General features: G+C 36.3%; 2 protein-coding genes across 4 annotated transcripts in view; one reads left to right on the top strand and one right to left on the bottom strand.

Annotated features, from left to right (window-relative positions):
• Positions 1-5: 5 nt before the first annotated feature.
• Positions 6-12417, bottom strand: naa35 (N-alpha-acetyltransferase 35, NatC auxiliary subunit). 2 transcript variants are annotated; one of them, XM_065247725.1, is made up of 23 exons: positions 12348-12417; positions 11675-11806; positions 10749-10782; positions 10516-10630; positions 10136-10210; positions 9874-10041; positions 9595-9661; positions 8946-8989; positions 8819-8869; positions 7875-7958; positions 7627-7741; positions 5822-6000; positions 5414-5473; positions 5184-5290; positions 4596-4662; positions 4408-4506; positions 3589-3767; positions 1938-2074; positions 1604-1671; positions 1217-1357; positions 927-1049; positions 689-769; positions 6-372 (listed from the first exon to the last, which is right to left on the bottom strand). In XM_065247725.1, the coding sequence occupies exons 2-23, from the start codon at positions 11793-11795 to the stop codon at positions 313-315; spliced, it is 2175 nt and encodes a 724-aa protein (XP_065103797.1). In that variant the 5' UTR covers positions 11796-11806; positions 12348-12417; the 3' UTR covers positions 6-312. The 2 variants fall into 2 exon arrangements, with proteins under 2 accessions (XP_065103797.1, XP_065103798.1); XM_065247726.1 differs by having other exon boundaries at positions 11675-11803; positions 12348-12405.
• An 836-nt stretch (positions 12418-13253) lies between these two features.
• Positions 13254-19156, top strand: part of agtpbp1 (ATP/GTP binding carboxypeptidase 1) — a 52085-nt gene continuing 46182 nt past the window's right edge. The window contains exons 1-4 of one of the 2 annotated variants that reach the window (XM_065247723.2): positions 13307-13385; positions 13747-13786; positions 13962-14009; positions 14099-14220. In XM_065247723.2, coding sequence (XP_065103795.1) covers positions 13993-14009; positions 14099-14220 — 139 coding nt within the window. In that variant the 5' untranslated portion in view covers positions 13307-13385; positions 13747-13786; positions 13962-13992. Of the gene's footprint in view, positions 13386-13746; positions 13787-13961; positions 14010-14098; positions 14221-19156 lie in introns of both variants that reach the window. The other variant, XM_065247722.1, reaches the window with a different exon arrangement.

Raw genomic sequence — 19156 nt, 5'->3', positions numbered from 1 at the left:
ACATGTGAATGGCACAAATTTTAATTGATCAGTCATCAGATTTTTCACAAACTGAAGTCATTTTACAAGGATTTTCTCTCACTTAAACACTTGTAGTTTTGTATATTTGTTACTGACACTGTATAAAACAACCATCGGGCTAAGATAGCCTGGAAAACCCTTGCACCTCTCAGTACAATGCATTTATCTTTTCAATACCTTGAGTGTTAATTCTGACCCACTGGAACCAAAATACACCAGATGACTCCTATTACAGTGATGGTTACGGTTTCAGTGGGTTTATTTCATGTTTTGATGAATCCATGGTTCCCCTTAAAGAATCTTCACTATGGGAAAGTATTTGTGTGCAGAGAAGTCAAATTCAGGAAGAGCCTACCGGTAAATAGAAAAGAAAAATCCTCAATTAAAATCTCATAACATCTAGCCAACATTTATTCATTTCATGTTCCAGTTTCCTTTAGAGGCAGCGGGTGTGAATACCACAGAAAACAATTCTGGCTTATGCATAGGTTAGTAAAAACAAAAATCATGTTTACAGTAATAAACTTACTGTTTCAAACTCAGCCCTAGGCATTTTCCCTGACTTTCATGGACTAAAAAGCTGAATTTCCATGACCTTTGTCCGGGATGCCATGAGCCTGGATAATGCACTGTACACCGTTTATTAAACCACAAACACATCATGTACCTTGGTCTCCTTTTTGTGTCCTCCAGCCAGAAGTTTCATCACTACAATATTAGGTTTGGCCACTTTAAGGATGCGGTTAACCTGCAATAACACAAAAACACCCAGAATCAACATTTACTTCCATTTTTAGAAATTAATACTAAATGTAATTTAGATCAGTATTCAACTTAAGCAGTAGGAGAGCAATGCTTTCTGGGTAAATTCCTGAACATTTTGGAACAACTGATGTTTAATGTACCTCTGCATCTGTGCTGGTGACATTTTCAAGTATAAGTTTGGCCTGCTGGAAATGTTTACTGGCTGCCATATAGAGATCCGCTGAGCGAGGGGGAGGATTGTACTTCTTCAAATCGGACATTTCCTACACACACACACACACACACACACACACACACACACACACACACACACACACACACACACACACACACACACACACACACACACACACACACACACGCATGCTCTTTTTAGTGTAATATTTCCACAGGATAATTGCAAAACAGGAAGTGCAAAAAAAAGTGGTACCTTAAACTGTATATAGTGCACTGGGGGTGGTGTGACGACGCTGTTGAAAGGGGCGAATCGATGCTCGTAACGGACCTGCTCACTGTCCAGCTCAAACTGAGGTTTGCGCACCTTCCTGTCCATATCCAACGCTATCATGGTCTGCAGAGCCAAAGGGACAGTAAGATTAGACTGGAAGTAGGTTTTATTTGAAATTGCATACTACCAACCTGTACTATTTTTAAAAGTTTCATTATTCAGTTTTATAATACTACCAACAATACCAGTATGATCATATCCAAATAGCCAGTAACTTAAAAGACTAAGCTTGATTGAAGTGCATTTCAAGTAAACATTTCATCCACTGTAAGTTCCCTTGCAAGTGTTGTGTGTGTCAGGTGACTTTACCTTGTACATGCCAGCACACATGTTTTGGTAAGCTTGACTCATGCTGATCTCTTTACTCAAAGGACGAGCTGAGGAAACATCAGAAAATGAGCACTGAAATTAGCCGATTGGTTAGACTGCTTTATTTGCTTGGTAAGGTCTGATTTCGCAGAACATTATGAGTATTAAATATATTTTTTTTATACTGTCCTGTGGATGTATAAGGACAGATCTGCTCTGATGATCAGATTCATCCATGCAAAGTAGCATGGTGAAGCTAAGCACACATACAGAAAACTACTCCCAAATAACTGCAATGTTATGTTTTAAACAGAGATGGCGATAGAGAGGCAACCTTTCTTCTTCTTTTTGCTTTTCTTGCTGCTCCGAACTTTAAGCTGCTCTTCCAGAATTCTCTCCTCTGCCATCTGAGAGCTGTCAGCTCGACTCAGCGTGGACATCAGCCAAGCGTACAGGAACTCAGACAAATACCTGTGCATGTACAGCAGGAGACAGCAGCACATCAGTACTATATATTGGTGTTTTAATGAGAATTTAAAGGGACACTCCACATTGTTTGAAAATAGGCTCATTTTCCAGCTCCCCTAGAGTTAAACATTAGATTTTTACCATTTTGGAATCCAATTAGCTGATCTCCAGGTCTGGCGCTAGCACTTTTAGCATAGCTTGGCACAATCCATTGAATCTGATTAGACCATTAGCATCACGCTAAAAAATGAGTTTTGATATTTTTCCTATTTAAAACTTGACTCTTCTGTAGTTACATCGTGTACTAAGACCAACAGAAAATTAAAAGGCGCAATGATATTACGCAGTGCCCAAAAAAAGTCCCCTGAAAGATACAAAGGGGACTATTTTTGGGCACTGCGTAATATCATTGCGCCTTCTGTAGCCATGGTACGGCAGCAAAGTCCTAGAATATTACGACAGAATGATAGTATAGTTCCTAGCCATATTGCCTAGAAAATCACAACTTTTAATTTCTGTCGGTCTTAGTACACGATGTAACTACAGAAGAGTCAAGTTTTAAATAGAAAAAATATCAAAACTCTTGTTTATTTTTAGCGTGATGCTAATGGTCTAATCAGATTCAATGGATTATGCTAAACTATGCTAAAAGTGTTAGCGCCAGACCCGGAGATTAGCTGAATGGATTTCAAAACGGTAAAACTCAAATGTTTAACTCTAGGGGAGCTGGAAAATCCCTTTAATCTAAGGAATTTTGGAAATATTCCATATTGGAAATTAACGGGAAATATATATAAACTATATAGTGTTTCTATTTTAAATAAGTTGTACTTTGTTTTAATAAATCGGTTCTTTTTTTAACTTATCAAAGAATCCTGATACTTAAGCTCATCAAACCTGTATTTTTTTTATCAAATAAATCCAGGCTTGATGAGCATAAGAGACTTCTTTTAAAAACATTAAAAAAGTAACTTTTGGGAGGTACAGTAATTCTAAACTTCTAAATTAACACAGTGGTTCTCAAACTGGGGTCTGGGGCCCCCAGGGGGGCCACGAGATGGTGCCAGGGGGGCCCCAGTTTTAAGACATTTTATAAAATACATTCATTTATCATAAATTCTGTGTAATTAAACCTAAAAAAATAAGGCTACCAACCAACAGCACTACTTTGTATAAATTAATATGTTTTGTTTAATTAAAATGTTACATTTTAGAACAGTTTTTGTCATAAATTTTCTTTGGGGGGGCCGCAAAGGAATGCACAAGGGGGGGGGGGGGGCACGCGGAAAAAGTTTGAGAACCATTGTAATTAACAGAAAACAGGCTAGCAGAATGTAGAAGAAAAAGCATCACAGCTAGAGCTGAAATTACGCTGCAAGACTTTTTTTTAACTACATTTAAGTTCAAATTCCCTTTTTATTCCCATATATACCAGTTAATCCCCATGGCATTAATTCCCACATATACCAGTTAATCCCCCTTTGGCTTTAAAACATATTAACATGAATCTGTCATACCAGTAAATGTAATAATACTCATGCATGCTGTACAGTTCCAGCTCGAAGCCGCTGAGCAGATACTGGATCATGATTCTCAGGTTGTGATAGAGGATCCAGGTGCCCAGACAGGCCAAATGCTGCCTCTGAGGTTCCAATTTCATCAGCAGACCGTGAAGGGCAGCATCCACCTTTTCAGCCTAAAAAACACCCAAAGAAGCCTTGTGATGCTTTACAAGTGGAATTACAGAAGTGCAGGAAGTACAGTGGAAGTCCTTATATGGGCAACTTTAACCGGAATAACGTACGCACACACCAACCAATAGCTGACACATCACCAGAGAAGTGTGTTGTTATTTGTGAGGGAAATTTAAGCTTGTTCAGTTTCCCAATGAACCCAGCCTTATGGAAACAATAGATATAGTTTGTTTTTCCGGGGTACCAGCGGAGTTGTGCGTGTGTTTGTTTAACACTGGATTTTGTTGAAATAGGGCGGTCCCAACTGGGTCATGAGACACAGGCGGTAAATAAAACTGTGTCAAATGTCTGTGTTTTGTTGGCAATCAGTGAGTAAGTGCATATAATGTTAACGACACGAACCAGAGATAGTGGGATGTTTGTGTGTGTCAGTCTTTTATAAAACTATTCAAACTAAAAACTCTTTGGATAAATGAGCGATGTAATACTACTCTATGGGTACTCAAAATTAACATAAGATAAGCAGAAACACTGTGTGTTATATGACCTTTAAAGTTCACTGCACTCAGAATGGTTCATGGCCCGAATAAGGTGCAAACCGAACCAGACTCAAAGCTGTTATTAGGCAAAAACCTCCAGTACCTCATCCTGAAGGGTGGCAAACTCCTCCAGTATGTGACCCAGTTTGTCTCTCTGCCGTGCTCTGTTATGTCCGTGAATCTGGATGAGGTTACAGAACGGCTGCAAGACACATCCACATCTTATTTGATTCAATCAATATAACTTTATCATCTTTTATATAAATATGAACAAGTCAAATAAAAACAAACCCGTGTGCAGTGTGTGACAAAAGAGTCTATGAAATCTTTCGCTTGGTGATTATTGTTTAAACTGCATCTGTGGGAACAAGGAACACCAGCAAAATGATTTTGTGACAAAATAAACCTCATCGGGGGATCAGGACCCTGAGGTCAAGCTAAAAAAATTCAATAAATAAACGTGTAATATTGATTTAAGTTTTTTACTTACTTAGCTGATATTTAGGTTTTTTTTTATTTTACTGGGATATTATCTTAAAGCTTCAATGAATTGTACAAAATGTATGATTATTAGAAAAAACTATACAGACCCAACATTACACAGACGAAAACAAATTCAATTTCATACAAATTAGCCACCTTGTAAAATATGTACAAATTGGCATGAGATTGTGTCGTTTTAACTAAATCAATAGCTGAGATGCAGTATTGTACACATCATTTACCAATATAAGTGGTATGATTCACAACATTGTCACTGACGGCAGTAAATATTAAGTAATAACACGGCTGAATGCCACAATTGTAATTAAGTCTAGAAAGCAGTGAATACAAGTTAATAATCAATGAAGCAATATGTCAATGTGTGACATCACTCACTTTATGGACAAAACAGGAGGGCTAACAAAATGGCGCAGAGCATCTTTGATCATGTCCTGTATCAGATGAGTCCCAAACACTTTCTTATTATCAATCAGAAATGTGGTCTGCATCAGACAAGCACACAGACAGACAAAAGATAAGTGTTGTGGCCTTCAATTATCATCAAATACCATTATATAATATTTCCTGACGCAAGCTCTTCTTATCTGAGATGGATTCGTCCTTACCTGCAGCAGTGATCTAGACAGCACACATGGAGATTGTTCACTGAACTCACAGAAGAAATCCTGAACACATAAACACACAACTTTATCCAACAGAAATAAACTTAAAAAAATACTTCAAGCTGATTGGATGAGCCATATAGTGAATATAGTAATAGATTACAGCCTATAAACACAATTAAGAGCCAATATATCTGAACCCTAATAGTTGACATAAAATAATCGTAAACCATACAATACACAAAATAAAGTGACACCTCTAAGAATCCCTTAAACGTGATAAATCATCAGACTTTTGCTGTAAACCCCTACATGAGCAGTGACATTTGAAACTGATAAGTCTGTCAGTCCATCTGCACCAATGTTATTATTATAGCCCTAAACCAATGCATTTTTATGAGAGTTATTTACCAAGATGCTGTGCAGGTTTGCTATGTTGATGACTTCACAGACGCTTTTAATGCGCTCGATGAGTTTACTAAAGTAGTTGACCATTTCCTCTCTCTTGATGATCTTGGCATAGCGCGGGAAAGTTGGTGGGAGCAGACGCTGGTTAACCAGCGGCTCGAAACCCATCATGATCGGGTGATCTGGAAAAAAACAAAGCACGTTTAAAACGTTTTAATAAATCAATTAACTAATAGAAATAAAACTAAATGTATACTAACCTGTAACACAACCACTTAAAATAAAAAAATGATGAGACAAAATAAGACACAGTCTTTCAAAAGTAATTTTATTTCACATGGATTGGGTCAGCCATGGGGGCTCACATTATCACATGACCAGCCAATAATAGTCAAGTGAAATAAAATATATTTATATAGTGCTTTTTTGGGAAAATACAGTATGGTATACAGTAGGGCTTCGCAAAAAATATATAGATTTTTTGATGAATCCTTTTTTTTACGCGGCCGATTATCTTTTTTTTTCATATTTATTTCTGCAAACATTGACCGTAAGATTAACGTTAATCTAATTACTAGTCTTCTCCACTAGACTGTTCTGACTCTTTTCAGCATACATTTTTCATCTTGCATCAGAATTGTATTGTATTTAACATAATTGTATGCATTTGAAAATAAGAGATGGGTTCTGTTTTAATGAACACAAGTGTATCTAGAATAAAAGACTTTAATATACAGGTTTGTGGCTCTTAATTTCTTTTTATTAATTACCCTTGTAAATTTATGTTCACTGTTCTTTTTTATAAATATAGTAGTATTTGTATTAAATCTATATTTATTGAGTTGAATCGAGAATTGAGTCTAAAAATAGTTCAGAGAATCAGACCGTATAGAGAATCGAATCGATCTGATAGCTTGTGAATCGACGTAGATTATCTGAATCGATACCCAGCCCTAGTATACAGAATAAAACATATAGTATTATTAAAAATTATATTGCCCTTATAAATAAAATGTTACATACACTTAACAAAATTATAAAACGCAAAATTTTCGTTTTTGCCCCCATTTTTCATGAGCTGAACTCAAAGATCTAAGACTTTTTCTAAGTACACAAAAGGCCTATTTCTCTCAATATTGTTCACAAATCTGTCTTAATCGATGTCCGGACTCCACTCACTTACTGCGTCCAAAACCGCCTACTTCTATACTATATAGTAGGCGAAAAGCACTACTCTGCCTACTATATAGTATGGAAGTATGCCATTTCAGACACAGCGACTGTATCCTGCATGTTTGTGCACATCTCACCCTCAAACAAGGTCAGAGCAAGCGTTCACTTTTTTAAGTTTCTGCTAATATGACAGTTAACAGCAAAAGAGCGCTCACCCTTCAGTATTTGATTTACAAGACAGCTGACTCGGTGGTAGCAATATAAAAAGCTGTGCCGTACTGCTCTTTATTTAAAGTGACCAAAAAATGTAGTGTTGTGCACATTGCGTTTCCATGTGTTCAAAGCGCATTTGGTGTGATTGTCCCCTTAGTGAGCACTTCTCCTTTGCGGAGATAATCCATCCGCCTCACACGTGTGGCATATCAAGATGCTCATTAGACAGCATGATTATTGCACAGGTGTGCCGTAGGCTGGCCACAATAAAATGTGCATTTACACTGTATTGGGGGGTCCGAAAACCAATCAGTCAGACAATGAATAAATGAGTTGCGGTTGATGGTGAGGAGCACGTTTTTAAAATGACTGTTAGGTTGTATATTTATTGCTTATGTTGATGTACAAAAGCAGTGCTTTACCTCCTTTGGTGGTGTCGTTTTGTGATTGTATCCCATACTGGATGGTGGAGTGTATCGCAGACAGTAAATCTGCTGCTTGTGTCATCAGTTTCTGTGCTTCACTTACAGCACTCGTCTTAAACATCAAGAAAAACAATGTGCAATCTTTTAATGAGATAACAGCTCTTAATTATTATTTATTTATTCAATTTAATTCTAAAACATTGAGTAATTTCTTTTTACACTGCTTGTTGCAAAACATGACTTACCTCTTTTTTAGTAAAGGAGATGAGAGCACTGAGAAGCAGACGAGTGAATTTAACACGGCTGAAAAGAGCCGAACACTGTTGATGCTGAGAAATAAAGTAAAAGACAACAACTCAGTTAAATTTGACCACATTACTGGTCAAAGCTTGTCTGATACATAGACTTACATTTTTTCCACATTTTAGAATAATACTGAAATAACGCGAATGCAATTCAAGCTAATTTCTATAGCATTTTTTACTATTTTTCACAATTTTGCATTGCAAAGCAGCTTTACAGTAAACAGTTCAGTAAAAGCAGCAGAAACAAGAATTAAACAAAAATATGACCAAAAAATATGTAACATAATAATGCTATTATTGCAATTGTTTCCCATAAATTGTACATTTGGGATACGAACTATAATTTTCTAGTACCTTCAATGTACCCACTGTTTGCCCAGAATTTGCAAATATGTACCTTTAGCGTTTTATCCAGAAGCTACTTTAGACCAAAAGGTTGTAAGATCATAAAAAACATTTCAGCTGAATAACCCTTCAATGCAAAAAATGACTTTCTTACTTAGTATTGTTGTCTCGTTTTCAGTAAAAATATCTAAAAATTCTTAAATAAAGATGTATTTTCTTGGTGAGCAAAATGAAAGTCTAGTTTTTAAGACAAAAAAAATCAAATTTAAGAGAATTAGTGCTTAAAACAAGCAAAAAATAAATGTTTGCTTGTTTTAAGCACCAATTTACTTAAAGTTTATATTTTTTATCCATAAACTAGACTTATTTTCCTAGGTCATTTTGCTCATCAAGAAAATACATCTTAATTTAAGAATTTTTAGATATTTTTACTAAATACAAGACAAAAATACTAAGTAGTGTTTAACTAACTTTTGTTAGTGTATATTTGTCTTTTCTTGAAAAAGTGTTTGTATGCATTAGTATACAATAAATCTTACATCCAGTTCCACATCAGGATCTCGCTGTTCACCCTGTCGACTGCGCGTGCTCTGTAAGGAAGCACAGACACATTTAACACAAGGAAAAATGAAAAATGGCTACAATCTTTAGGTTGGATTCCCATACCTTCACTTTCCTCTGAAGTTCATCCTCAACATCCTTCAGCATTCCTAATAAATCATAATCAGTAGATGGTGAAAGAAGTGAATTTTAAAGAAACATGGCTCTTATAACCAAACAAAGCCAAACAAAATCCAATTTTAGAATTGTTACTTAATAGATGTTATTTATTTTACACATCAATTAAGCACACTGTTCACAAAATGTATAAATGCATCATCAGGGATGCAAATTCATGAGGTGAAAATGCCATACAATCACAACAGTTGTTTCTGGAAAAATATGAAAATGACAACTGTCACAAGACAGATGAGTACCAATCAGATTTAAAGGTATCGATGTGTCACTATATTTTAATGAATGGTTAGGATCTGTTTGTTTATAGATTTAATTTTGCTAAATAAGCTCATAAGATAAACAACTTGCACTGACATATCTTAAAATAAACTGGTTTCAATGTTGTCTCAAAATGCACACTCGAAATGCTTTTTTGTGCAAGGTTAAGGTATGCTACTACTTTTTGAATAAACATAAATGAATAAACATAAACAAAAGTATATTACTAAAATAACATTAACATGTAAAATGTTGGTCTTTATTAGTTTATCCATACCTTTTACCTAATTAACTGAACCATATCGGTTTCTGTACTCACCTGTAACTCTCAAATCTGTCACATTGTTTGCCATTTTGAAGCCGTATGTCATCGCCTGAAAATCTTCCTGATTTAAACACATATATGACTATTAACTAAACAATCCTTTAGCAAATCATAATATTACACAAAAAATATTACATTAAGTAAGGTACAATAAATGCCATTTTATAATTTTATAGTGACCTTGTTTTTCCAGTTTTGTTTATATTAGCTGATATGCAATATACTTTACAACATTACTGTACCAACAGTCAAAATTATAAAAAATTGTCTTGCCTCCTCAAATACAGCAGCTTTGTTGACTTTCTCACGGGCGATGTCACAAATTTTGAGGATGCCCAAAGCGAAGGCTTTAAGAGCAGGGTCTTGAATCAGATCCGGATTATGAACGTATAAACATGTAAAGACGGTCTGAGCAAGAGAGTGTCCCTCCAGCCACGTGATCTGGGAAAAATAAAGACAGCAGTAACAATGTTTGATACTTTATCTATATGAGACTAACTAACTAGAGTGCTGTTAAATAAGATTTATAACTGACCAAACAACAGAAACATGTGTCCATGATCCCGATGAGCTCAGGAACACTCAGATCTTTCACTCGAATGGCCTCATCCTTCATAAATTCAAGAGAGATCCATAGATTAAGCACATTTCTCCAGCAAAAAACATTGTAAGTGATTATTATTATTATTATTATTACAGTAATACTGAATTTATGTTACTAAATCATTCATTAAAGGTAGTACCTTGTCATTTAAATTGATTCGTTAATATATAATTTATTCTGTGTCTTTTTGCTAAACTTTAGACCCAGACATATTTCTGACAAGTTCTGCATGATTCACCTATTCAGGTTAGCAAGCCTAAACCAAATATTATAAAAGAAACATAATTTCAAAGCAGTATTACAGGTGCTACCTTAACAGCCTGTTCAAAGTTGAGAACTTTACGGTTAACTTGGTTTCCAATCATCCCGGCATCCATCTTAGGATCCATCATCTCAATAGCCGACATTGCCTCGAAAAGGCCAAACCTGCAAAAACACAATTAGCAAAAAACACTGCTTGACAAAGCTTTTGGTTTGAGGATAATACACAACCATAATGAAGGAACTACCTATAAAAACAAAACATGGAGTAAAATATGCTTACAGTTTATCATGGAGCAACTCGCCAAGTTTGAGTTCTGCAAAAATAAAAAGAAACACTGAATAGAGAGGAAACAATTCGAAAGACAATCACAAATCAATATGTGAGGCCCAGACCACCATTGGAATGAATAGTACACAGGGGTACATTCATTTCGGAACAGAAAATGGCCCTTCCAAATATAGCATTAATATTTGTTTTGATCTTCTCTCTTCTTAAGCATGTACTGTTTCTAAGAAATGTTGAAACTTTGTAAGATGAAAGTAACTTTGTATAGCACTTTTTGCCTCCCTATGATGAATCGCTCTATTGTTTTCTAATTTTGCAAGTCGCTTTGGATAAAAATTATGAGTTGATTTATAATGCGGTTAAATTTGCCAGGAAAAGTAGATAATTTTAGACTACACTGACCATAAATGGTAAAACTGCCAAAGTTGGGAGAGATAAGGCAAAACATAACTTGTAATAGGTTGCTTAATATCACCAATACCACATTCATAGAGTGTATTATTCTCAAAATAAACAAATAATATTTTTCAATTTTTGTGTTGAAAAGAACCCATCCGTTTTAAACAAATGTTATATAAACACTGGATATTTTTATTTCTGTGTATCTCAGTGCTTGGTGGAAAATGTCTATTTTGAGAAAGGACCCTGATTCTGTTCGCTCTGATGTTAATGCTGCAGTGATGCTAAAAATAACTCATGCCATAACTAAACTCATGTACTGTGACATATTGTAATACTTCTTCAATGAAAAAGTAGTGTGTATTGATCAGTTTACAGGTGGGTACTATGAATACATTTTTAAAATACTTTTGCCCATAGTACATTTATAACAGGGTCACTGTTTCCTTTCAGCGATTCAAAGATGTTTGAGTTTGAGCTTTCACCACTATGCCACATTACCAGATAATGTTAACTCATACCTTTACAAGCTCCTTTGAAGTCTTGGGTGATATCTACCCAGTTGGCATTGTTTCTCATCTTCTCTGGGATTCCAAGACCCCAACCTCCCTCCTCCTCCTCTACTGATGACTTCATCACCATGGAGACGGCTACTGGAACAAATGAGAAAACATACATGGGTTTAAAAGATTTTGATGCCACTAATATCATTGACAGAAACACATTAATGTTTTGTATTATGTGTTTGATATCCAATAAATTAACGGTGAATCCATTGAAGCAAGCGATTTAGAGAGAATAATCACAATATAACGTCTAGGTTCGGGACACAGGCGACTGTCTTAATATTATAGACTAACGTACCTAATGATGCAGTCGAGTTCAAAAATCTGCTGATGAAACGGTAGCTATTTGGTGATGTATCAGATCTCTTAACAATCTGACTTATGATCATACTACAACCTCCTGTTTTGAAATGCGGTAAGTGTAATTATTAATATGTTTAATTAATCATAAATTACACTTGTTTATTCATAACAAAAATGACAACGATCCAGACAAACAATTGTCGACGTCTTCTTACAAGAAAACAATAACTGACATCAGCGCAGAAGTCATTTAGCTCTTCAACCTCTAAATGTATCATTATTGCTACACACACTTTTTCTAAATTTATAATACACGAAAATATACCTTTTGACGGACAGGCTTTCTGTGCTGCAGCGCTGCCGCAACTGGCGCCAGTGAATGACGTGATGCAGAGTGCTTTGCATTCTGGGACATGTAGTACTAGACTTAAAGCTATAAAATGGTCTATTATTACATTTTCTAGTTATTAAAATATTTATACTAGCAAATTTTTCACCATTAAATGTAGTTTAAATCAATCCATTCCCACCCATAGTTGTACGTGTGCTATGTAAAGCTACATTTAAACATAATACACGTCACACACATAGGAGATAAAAAAACATAAAAATCCTGAAAAAAAACAAACAAACAAAAAACATAAAAATCCTAATTTTCACTTTTTATTAGTTTGTTCAAGAACGTTGCCAAATAACGTCCGTAATAAAAAAAAAAAAACACAAAAATACCAATATGTTTGCAGTGGACTTTCAAAATGTATTTTGCCTGAGTGTTTGAATCAAGTTAACAGTTCTGTTACCCGGTTGGTCAAACATTCGCGGATAATAATCGTAAATAAATCCAAGGAATCAGAGAAACAAACCTTTAACCTAAATATGGTTTTTATAGAGCCATCTAGAGGCAGACAAATGTCATTGCGCCCACCACAACAACATTTGTATTATTTTGAAAGGTTTTTAATAGATGCATTCGCCTCATGCGGCGCTGAAAAGAGGGATAACGTCAAAGTACTGCGAGAGTTTTCAAAATTTGACTTCTCCGTATGATTTCTCGAATTGGTCTCGCGGTACTTTGACTTCATCCACCTGTCGGCGCCGCATGAAGTCGAACAGCCAACGTGAATTACGCCTTACCGGAAAAAGGCGAAGCGTCACTTAAACGCTGATCTGTAACTTATGTGTGAGGTAGATTCTGCTTTCCTATGATATGCTTATCGTAGATTCTGCGCCAGAACCGCGTTACCAAGACGCGCCCTCACTTCCGAGTTTCTTGGGGTGAGGGTAAATAATACTAAGGGGCTTGTGTTGTGTCTGTGTTGCGGGGTAAAGGTATCAGATGGCGCAGATCTCGCAAGCTTTGAAGGTTGGGAAATGCATGTTATATTTCCACTCTGGCGTTGTAATTATGCTGTGTCAGTGATAGATATTATGTGCTGTCCCGTTAGCAGATCTGTGCTAGCAGTAGAGTTTCATTATATCAATAGGGCAGGTGGATCTGACATGTCATTCCAGCATTCTTCATGCAGGGGGGATTTTATTAGTTTTACAGGCTGAATATTTAAAGTAATTTATTTTATTTTATTTTATTGTAACGAATCGCTTTTGACAACCTTATAACGTTATCTTTTAACTGTAAGACGTTTTGACTTGAGCTGTCTTAAATCCCAATTACCTAACTTACCCAGACAATATTTTATACGATGTGTTTGGCTGTTTTTGTAAAGGACTCACCAGGCTTTAAGCAAAGCCACTGACAATAATGACGTATTAAGATACATCCTATTTAAAAGTGTTATATCCATGCTGCTGTTTTTGTTTTCCAATCTTTGTGTCATTTTTGTGTAGGATTGTGTGCAATAATCTACTGTATTTTAAGAAATGTGTTTGATAAATGAAATTATTGTCGAAAAATATTTGTACCATGTTTTTTACCTTGCAGTCGGATTGAGCTCTAAACGAATAAACCCAAAATGGCTGTGGAAAAATGGTTAGTTAGTTTTTTTTTTCTTTCAAACATACACACGGGCACAACTTTGAAAGTAGTATACACTTGGTGATGGTTTCCTGTGTTCCCAGTGCTTCCCGGGTGCTTGTGTTGTTGAGTCAGCTGGAGAGATTGAATGAAGAGCCCAAAGTATCTGATACGGATGCCATCCGACAGATCACAGGCAAAATTCTTCACATCATTCAGACTCAGGGTGAGCTCATGCACATACACAAAACAAATGCAAATGCACTCGCAGACATCCAAACACAGAGTAAGCACACATACACAAAAACTCAGATTAACATAACATAAAAGTGATACCATTTACTTTCTTAATACATAAAAGTTATGGTCCAATATAGTTCAGAAATCTGATGTTCCTGCAGCTTGGTTGTTAGAGCAGTGGTCTCCAACATGGTGCCCGTGGGACATAACTTCAAGTACCCAAAAAATCCCTTAGACTTGCGCCAGATTTTGATGGCCCATGACTCCGACCAAGGATTTCGGAGTAACACTTGGGTTACTACATTTTTAGGGGCTGGCAGGTGCTGTAAGAAAATTTCTCAAAAAGTGTCTAAGTTGTACCCCTCTAGGGAGCAAATGCTGTCCCAAATCGTCCAATAAAAACACGTGGTTAAGGAAAAAAACAATTCGTTTTTCTAGGACGTACAGGATTTTTTTATGGAAGATTTCAGCATCACAGTGTCACAGAAACAAGTGGGTGGGCTCCTTTTACTCCTGCATCCAATCAGTCTCTCAGGATCCCTTACAGAGGTATTAAGCCTAGCAACCACTGTTGAGCACACAAGCAATATAAACTCAAACAGTTATATATTTAAATCTGAATGTTACCGTAATGGAGACATGGGGGTTGGTTATATCATTGATGCTGTCCCGCAGTCTTTGGAGCATCCTCACTGGCGGCTGCCAAACCACTCCCTAGTAACCAAAGACAGTACCCTAGCAACAAAATGAACAAAGCCTATACCTCTTCATCAGAACATCGTAGAGACATGGGGGTTGGTTTATATTATTCATGCTGACAAGCAGAATTTGAAATATCGTCATTGGCAGCTGCCAAGCCACTCCCTAGCAGCGGAATTAACAAAGCCTATATCTCTGCATCAGAACATTGTAGAGACATGGGGGTTGGATAGGTTCACTTGTGGCTTGAAATATAATCACTGGTGGATGCCAATTCACTACCTAGCAACCAAACAGAGGTACCCTAGCAACCGATTTAAAAAGCCTATATCTTTGCATCAGAACATTGTAGAGACACAGAGAGAGGTTGGATCGCTACACTTGTGGCTTGGAGTATAATCATTGGTGGATGTTGCCACAGCAAGCACAACTTCACATTTTCTTCAGAAAATGTCCCTTTCTAATTAATACCTACAAATTGTCCTCATAATATTTAAAATGAGTAACTTTTTATCAATAATGGATGCAGTGATAATAACCACCATGGGAAATAATTTGATAGGAATTATTTAAAAGAATTCATTAAAGCAAGGACGCGACTAATATGGCGGCGCTACCGGAAGGTATTTATTTTAGTTAATAAAGTTTTAAATATGGATATTTCTACAACAACACCGCGCTGATTACCCTCAGAAGACCTTTGTTTATCATCCTGGAGCCGTTTGGATTTATTTTGTGAAGGATGGATGCACTTTTTTGGACTTGAAGGTTGTGGACCCCGTAACATTACATTTAATCAACTGAACTCTTTCTAAAATATCCGAAAATGTGTTTGTCTGAAAAACGATGGACATATGAATATCATATTTGGCCGAACTGTCCCTTTAAAGTATCCCTTGAGATTTTAAGTAAATATTTTAATAATTTAATAGCACATTTGCATGTTTTTCTTTGAAAAAAAAAGATTTATTCTAATTTATTCTAAAGTTTTATCTGCGTTTTTTTTTTACATAGTTATTGTTATTTTTACCTTTATTGGACTTGCTGAGGTCCTGCAGAGATCAATGGTGGTATATTAGTTTGCACTTTCTGACCCCTGCTGACCGTAACCATACACCACATGTGTGTAATATCACCACTGTCTGCAGACAGCAGGACCCCTCCACTGTACTGTCATCAAGGGGCGGAAAATATTAAAATGTTCCTATTTCCCTGAGTGCCCCCCTGGTGCCACACCGTTCCACACATACTCCTGTCTTTTTCAAAGTTATAATCATATCTTCCTTTGGTTGTGGCTAGTATTAATCTGTCACTGGTTTTCTTTGGATCTATCATGTATGGCAGATAGCACCTGGGCAGTGGGAGGGGTCTATTTCTATGTGAAATATGATTACACTGGTGTTGAATTTCCCCCAGTATCTGTGCTATGGTTGAAGCACTGAAGTGTGTTGTAGTTATGAGAAAAGACACAAAGTGGAGTGGAAATGTGTTAGTAAAGATGGACTATAAAAGCCGTGCCAGAAGGAGGGCAGATAAGTTGTGTCGGTCCCCAGGCAGCTCGGGTAAGATAAAAGCAGAACTAACTGCTGCTAATGCAATGGGTACAATGTTGTAATAACATTTTGTAATGAACATTACGTATTTATCAACAACATTGTATGTATTGATGTTGAATGATCAGTACACTTACTGTAACTAAGCAAAATGTTTTAGCTACCTCTATAATAAATCTTATTTTAGCTCCTAAGTTAAACTTGTTAGTTGCCTTAAATAAAAATATCACCTAAATAAGTTAATATACAAAATAAATATAATATTTGAAGTCTGATTACCAACTACATGAAGAAGAAAACTAAACTAAACAATGTAGCATTTCAGTTAACTTGTGAACTGTCAATTTTATGACTTAAAAATCTGAAAAAAATTAATTTAGATTTCAAGATTTTTGCACTTTGATCTTTGCTTATGTGTCTTTTGGTTGATTGGTTCCTTTTGAGAGTTAAAAGTGATTGAAACCATGCACCACATAAGTGTGACATGCACGCTGCCATCCCACCAGTATTTGATTTGCACAGCACATTTTATTTATGTGCGAGTACATGCAGGCTATGATATGTTCATTTGGTGTTAATGGTAGATGGGAGAGCTCTCTCCTGTGTACAGATCTCTCTTACAAGCCTTAAACACACTGATATTTGACACTGCCCAAACTACTTGATGAGGTGTTGATTTGAAAAAATGAGTATTTGAATGTTCAGTGACTAAAACAACAGCGTCTAAAAGTGTGTTTTTTCTTTACAAACAGTATGTGTATATAGTAGTGAGCAATGATTTCTGTCACTGCGTTGAGTTGATGGATGCTTCTTTTGTTCTTTTGCACTCTATTATTAGCGACTGTCAACGTAAATCATTGTTGCCAAAGTCTTATGTTGTAAATCAAGTCAATTATAAAAATAGTCCACTTGCATGTCATGCATTTTCTCTGGTAAAATTGTTTCTGAGTGATTTTTTTTTGCCCCTGTACTGCAAAGAAAAAAAGCCATTTTAATTTGGTTCATTTTCTTCAGTGTGATAATTGGATCTGTACACTGACTTGGCTTTAACTTAAGCCCAATTCACACTGCAGTTTGAGCCCAGAAAATTTCCGTAAAATTGTCAGAGAGGCTTCTGTGTGAGAGGCTTCTGAAGCAGAGATCAGGGAGCTCCTCAATATCCGCACTGAAGCTGAGATCATTCACCAGAATGACAAAACAGTGCATCATGTGCTGTCACGCTCCTTATGATCTTGTGATCATAAACTAAAATCGATGCGCATGATTTCTCGAGAGAAATCACAGATAATTAACAAACTTCAAATGCTGTGGAAAAAAACGTCTCATGTCTTTACAGGACCTTTACGATATGTGTGGGAATGTATGCACAGATTTTCTGAAAATTATCTGCAGTGTTAATGAACCAAAAAATCAAACGATCCCGGACAAATCCTGGATGCATTTTCCGTGTATTTTCCGTAATCTCTTTGTGAAAAGGGCTGTAGATTCTGCTTCAGGTTGTGTATGACATTTATGTGATTTTAAATTTCAAAAACCCTGTTTGTAAATAATTGAAGGCCAAAACAAATATGGAGTGCCACAGACCTTCTTTGGTCTTGTTTTTGGTTTCTTTCAGGATGTTGTACCCATGGGTCATCTTAAATTGAAGTAAGACCTACAGCCAGTACAGCATTGCCATATGATATCTCAAAGTGTCTAACTGTGGCCTTTGTAGTTCAAATCTCCTCTGTTCTTGAAATGCAGGCACCCAACTAGAGTTCACCAATTTTTTATTACGTTGTCTCTCAGCATATAAATCTCAAGGTTAGGGGTAGAGGAACGCCCCTCTTATCCAGTCTGCAGGTTGCTGTCGCCACAAAGAGTCATTTGTATGATAAGGCCTGAATCTCTCAGCAAACTGCTTGAACCATTAACATATTTGTCTGTGAAAACAAAGACCAAAGAAAAATGAAAAGTAGAGTTTGCTCCTTTTTAAGGTCATGTTATTCCTGATCCCATTTTTTAAACTTTAGTTAGTGTGTAATGTTGCTGTTAGAGCATAAATAATACCTGCAAAGTGATAACGCTTAAAGTTCACTTTTCTTTAATAGAATTTCTCTTTCAAAGCCTACAGAGAACGGCCAGTTTGGTCCTCTACTTTCCGGTTGAATGATGTCAATAAAACTTTTTTTTGACTAAACTCCGTCCACAGGAATACGTCAGTCGCCAGCTGAGCTCAAACGGCTCTGGCTAAGCTAAGCTGCTGTCGAATCACAACATGATTGCTTGTCGTTTCAAAGAATAGTGCAACAGCGAGTGCGTCAACTATAAACACCTTGTCCATTTTGTTGAGACGCGCACGCAGTCAGTAAATTAACACCCCTAGTTAGTTCATTCAACTGTATTGAAATTGGCCTTATTTTTACTCCCTTACAGAGATTCAGACCTTGTCAACTAAACTAAGATCACTTAGCTGTAGTTTGGTATGAGCTACTTTGCCCTTAGCCCCCCACTATCTTTATCATGAAGTTGGCTCCCAAGTCACTAAAATACAAGGAGTGTCTCCATGACTCAATTCTACAGCATTTCACCGGTCTCATACTAACTGTTTTATCTATGATTTAACTTATAGTGACTAATATTTCACCATTTACTCTTGCTTGAATTGTTTCACTGCAGAAGGAAAATTTT

This window comes from Paramisgurnus dabryanus, chromosome 11, assembly GCF_030506205.2.
Source record: "Paramisgurnus dabryanus chromosome 11, PD_genome_1.1, whole genome shotgun sequence".
In the NCBI taxonomy this organism is placed as follows: domain Eukaryota; kingdom Metazoa; phylum Chordata; class Actinopteri; order Cypriniformes; family Cobitidae; genus Paramisgurnus; species Paramisgurnus dabryanus.
The sequence above is the reverse complement of the archived record's forward strand: the minus strand, read 5'-3'. Positions and strand labels throughout refer to the sequence as shown.

Coding starts and splice junctions, on each gene's coding strand:
- naa35 (XM_065247725.1), bottom strand. CDS start 11,795: ATGGTGATGAAGTCATCAGTAGAGGAGGAGGAGGGAGGTTGGGGTCTT. Junction 7,742..7,874: donor TCTCCTTTACTAAAAAAGAG/GTAAGTCATGTT, acceptor TTGATGTTTAAG/ACGAGTGCTGTAAGTGAAGC. Junction 2,075..3,588: donor GAGTATTATTACATTTACTG/GTATGACAGATT, acceptor GTACATGCACAG/GTATTTGTCTGAGTTCCTGT.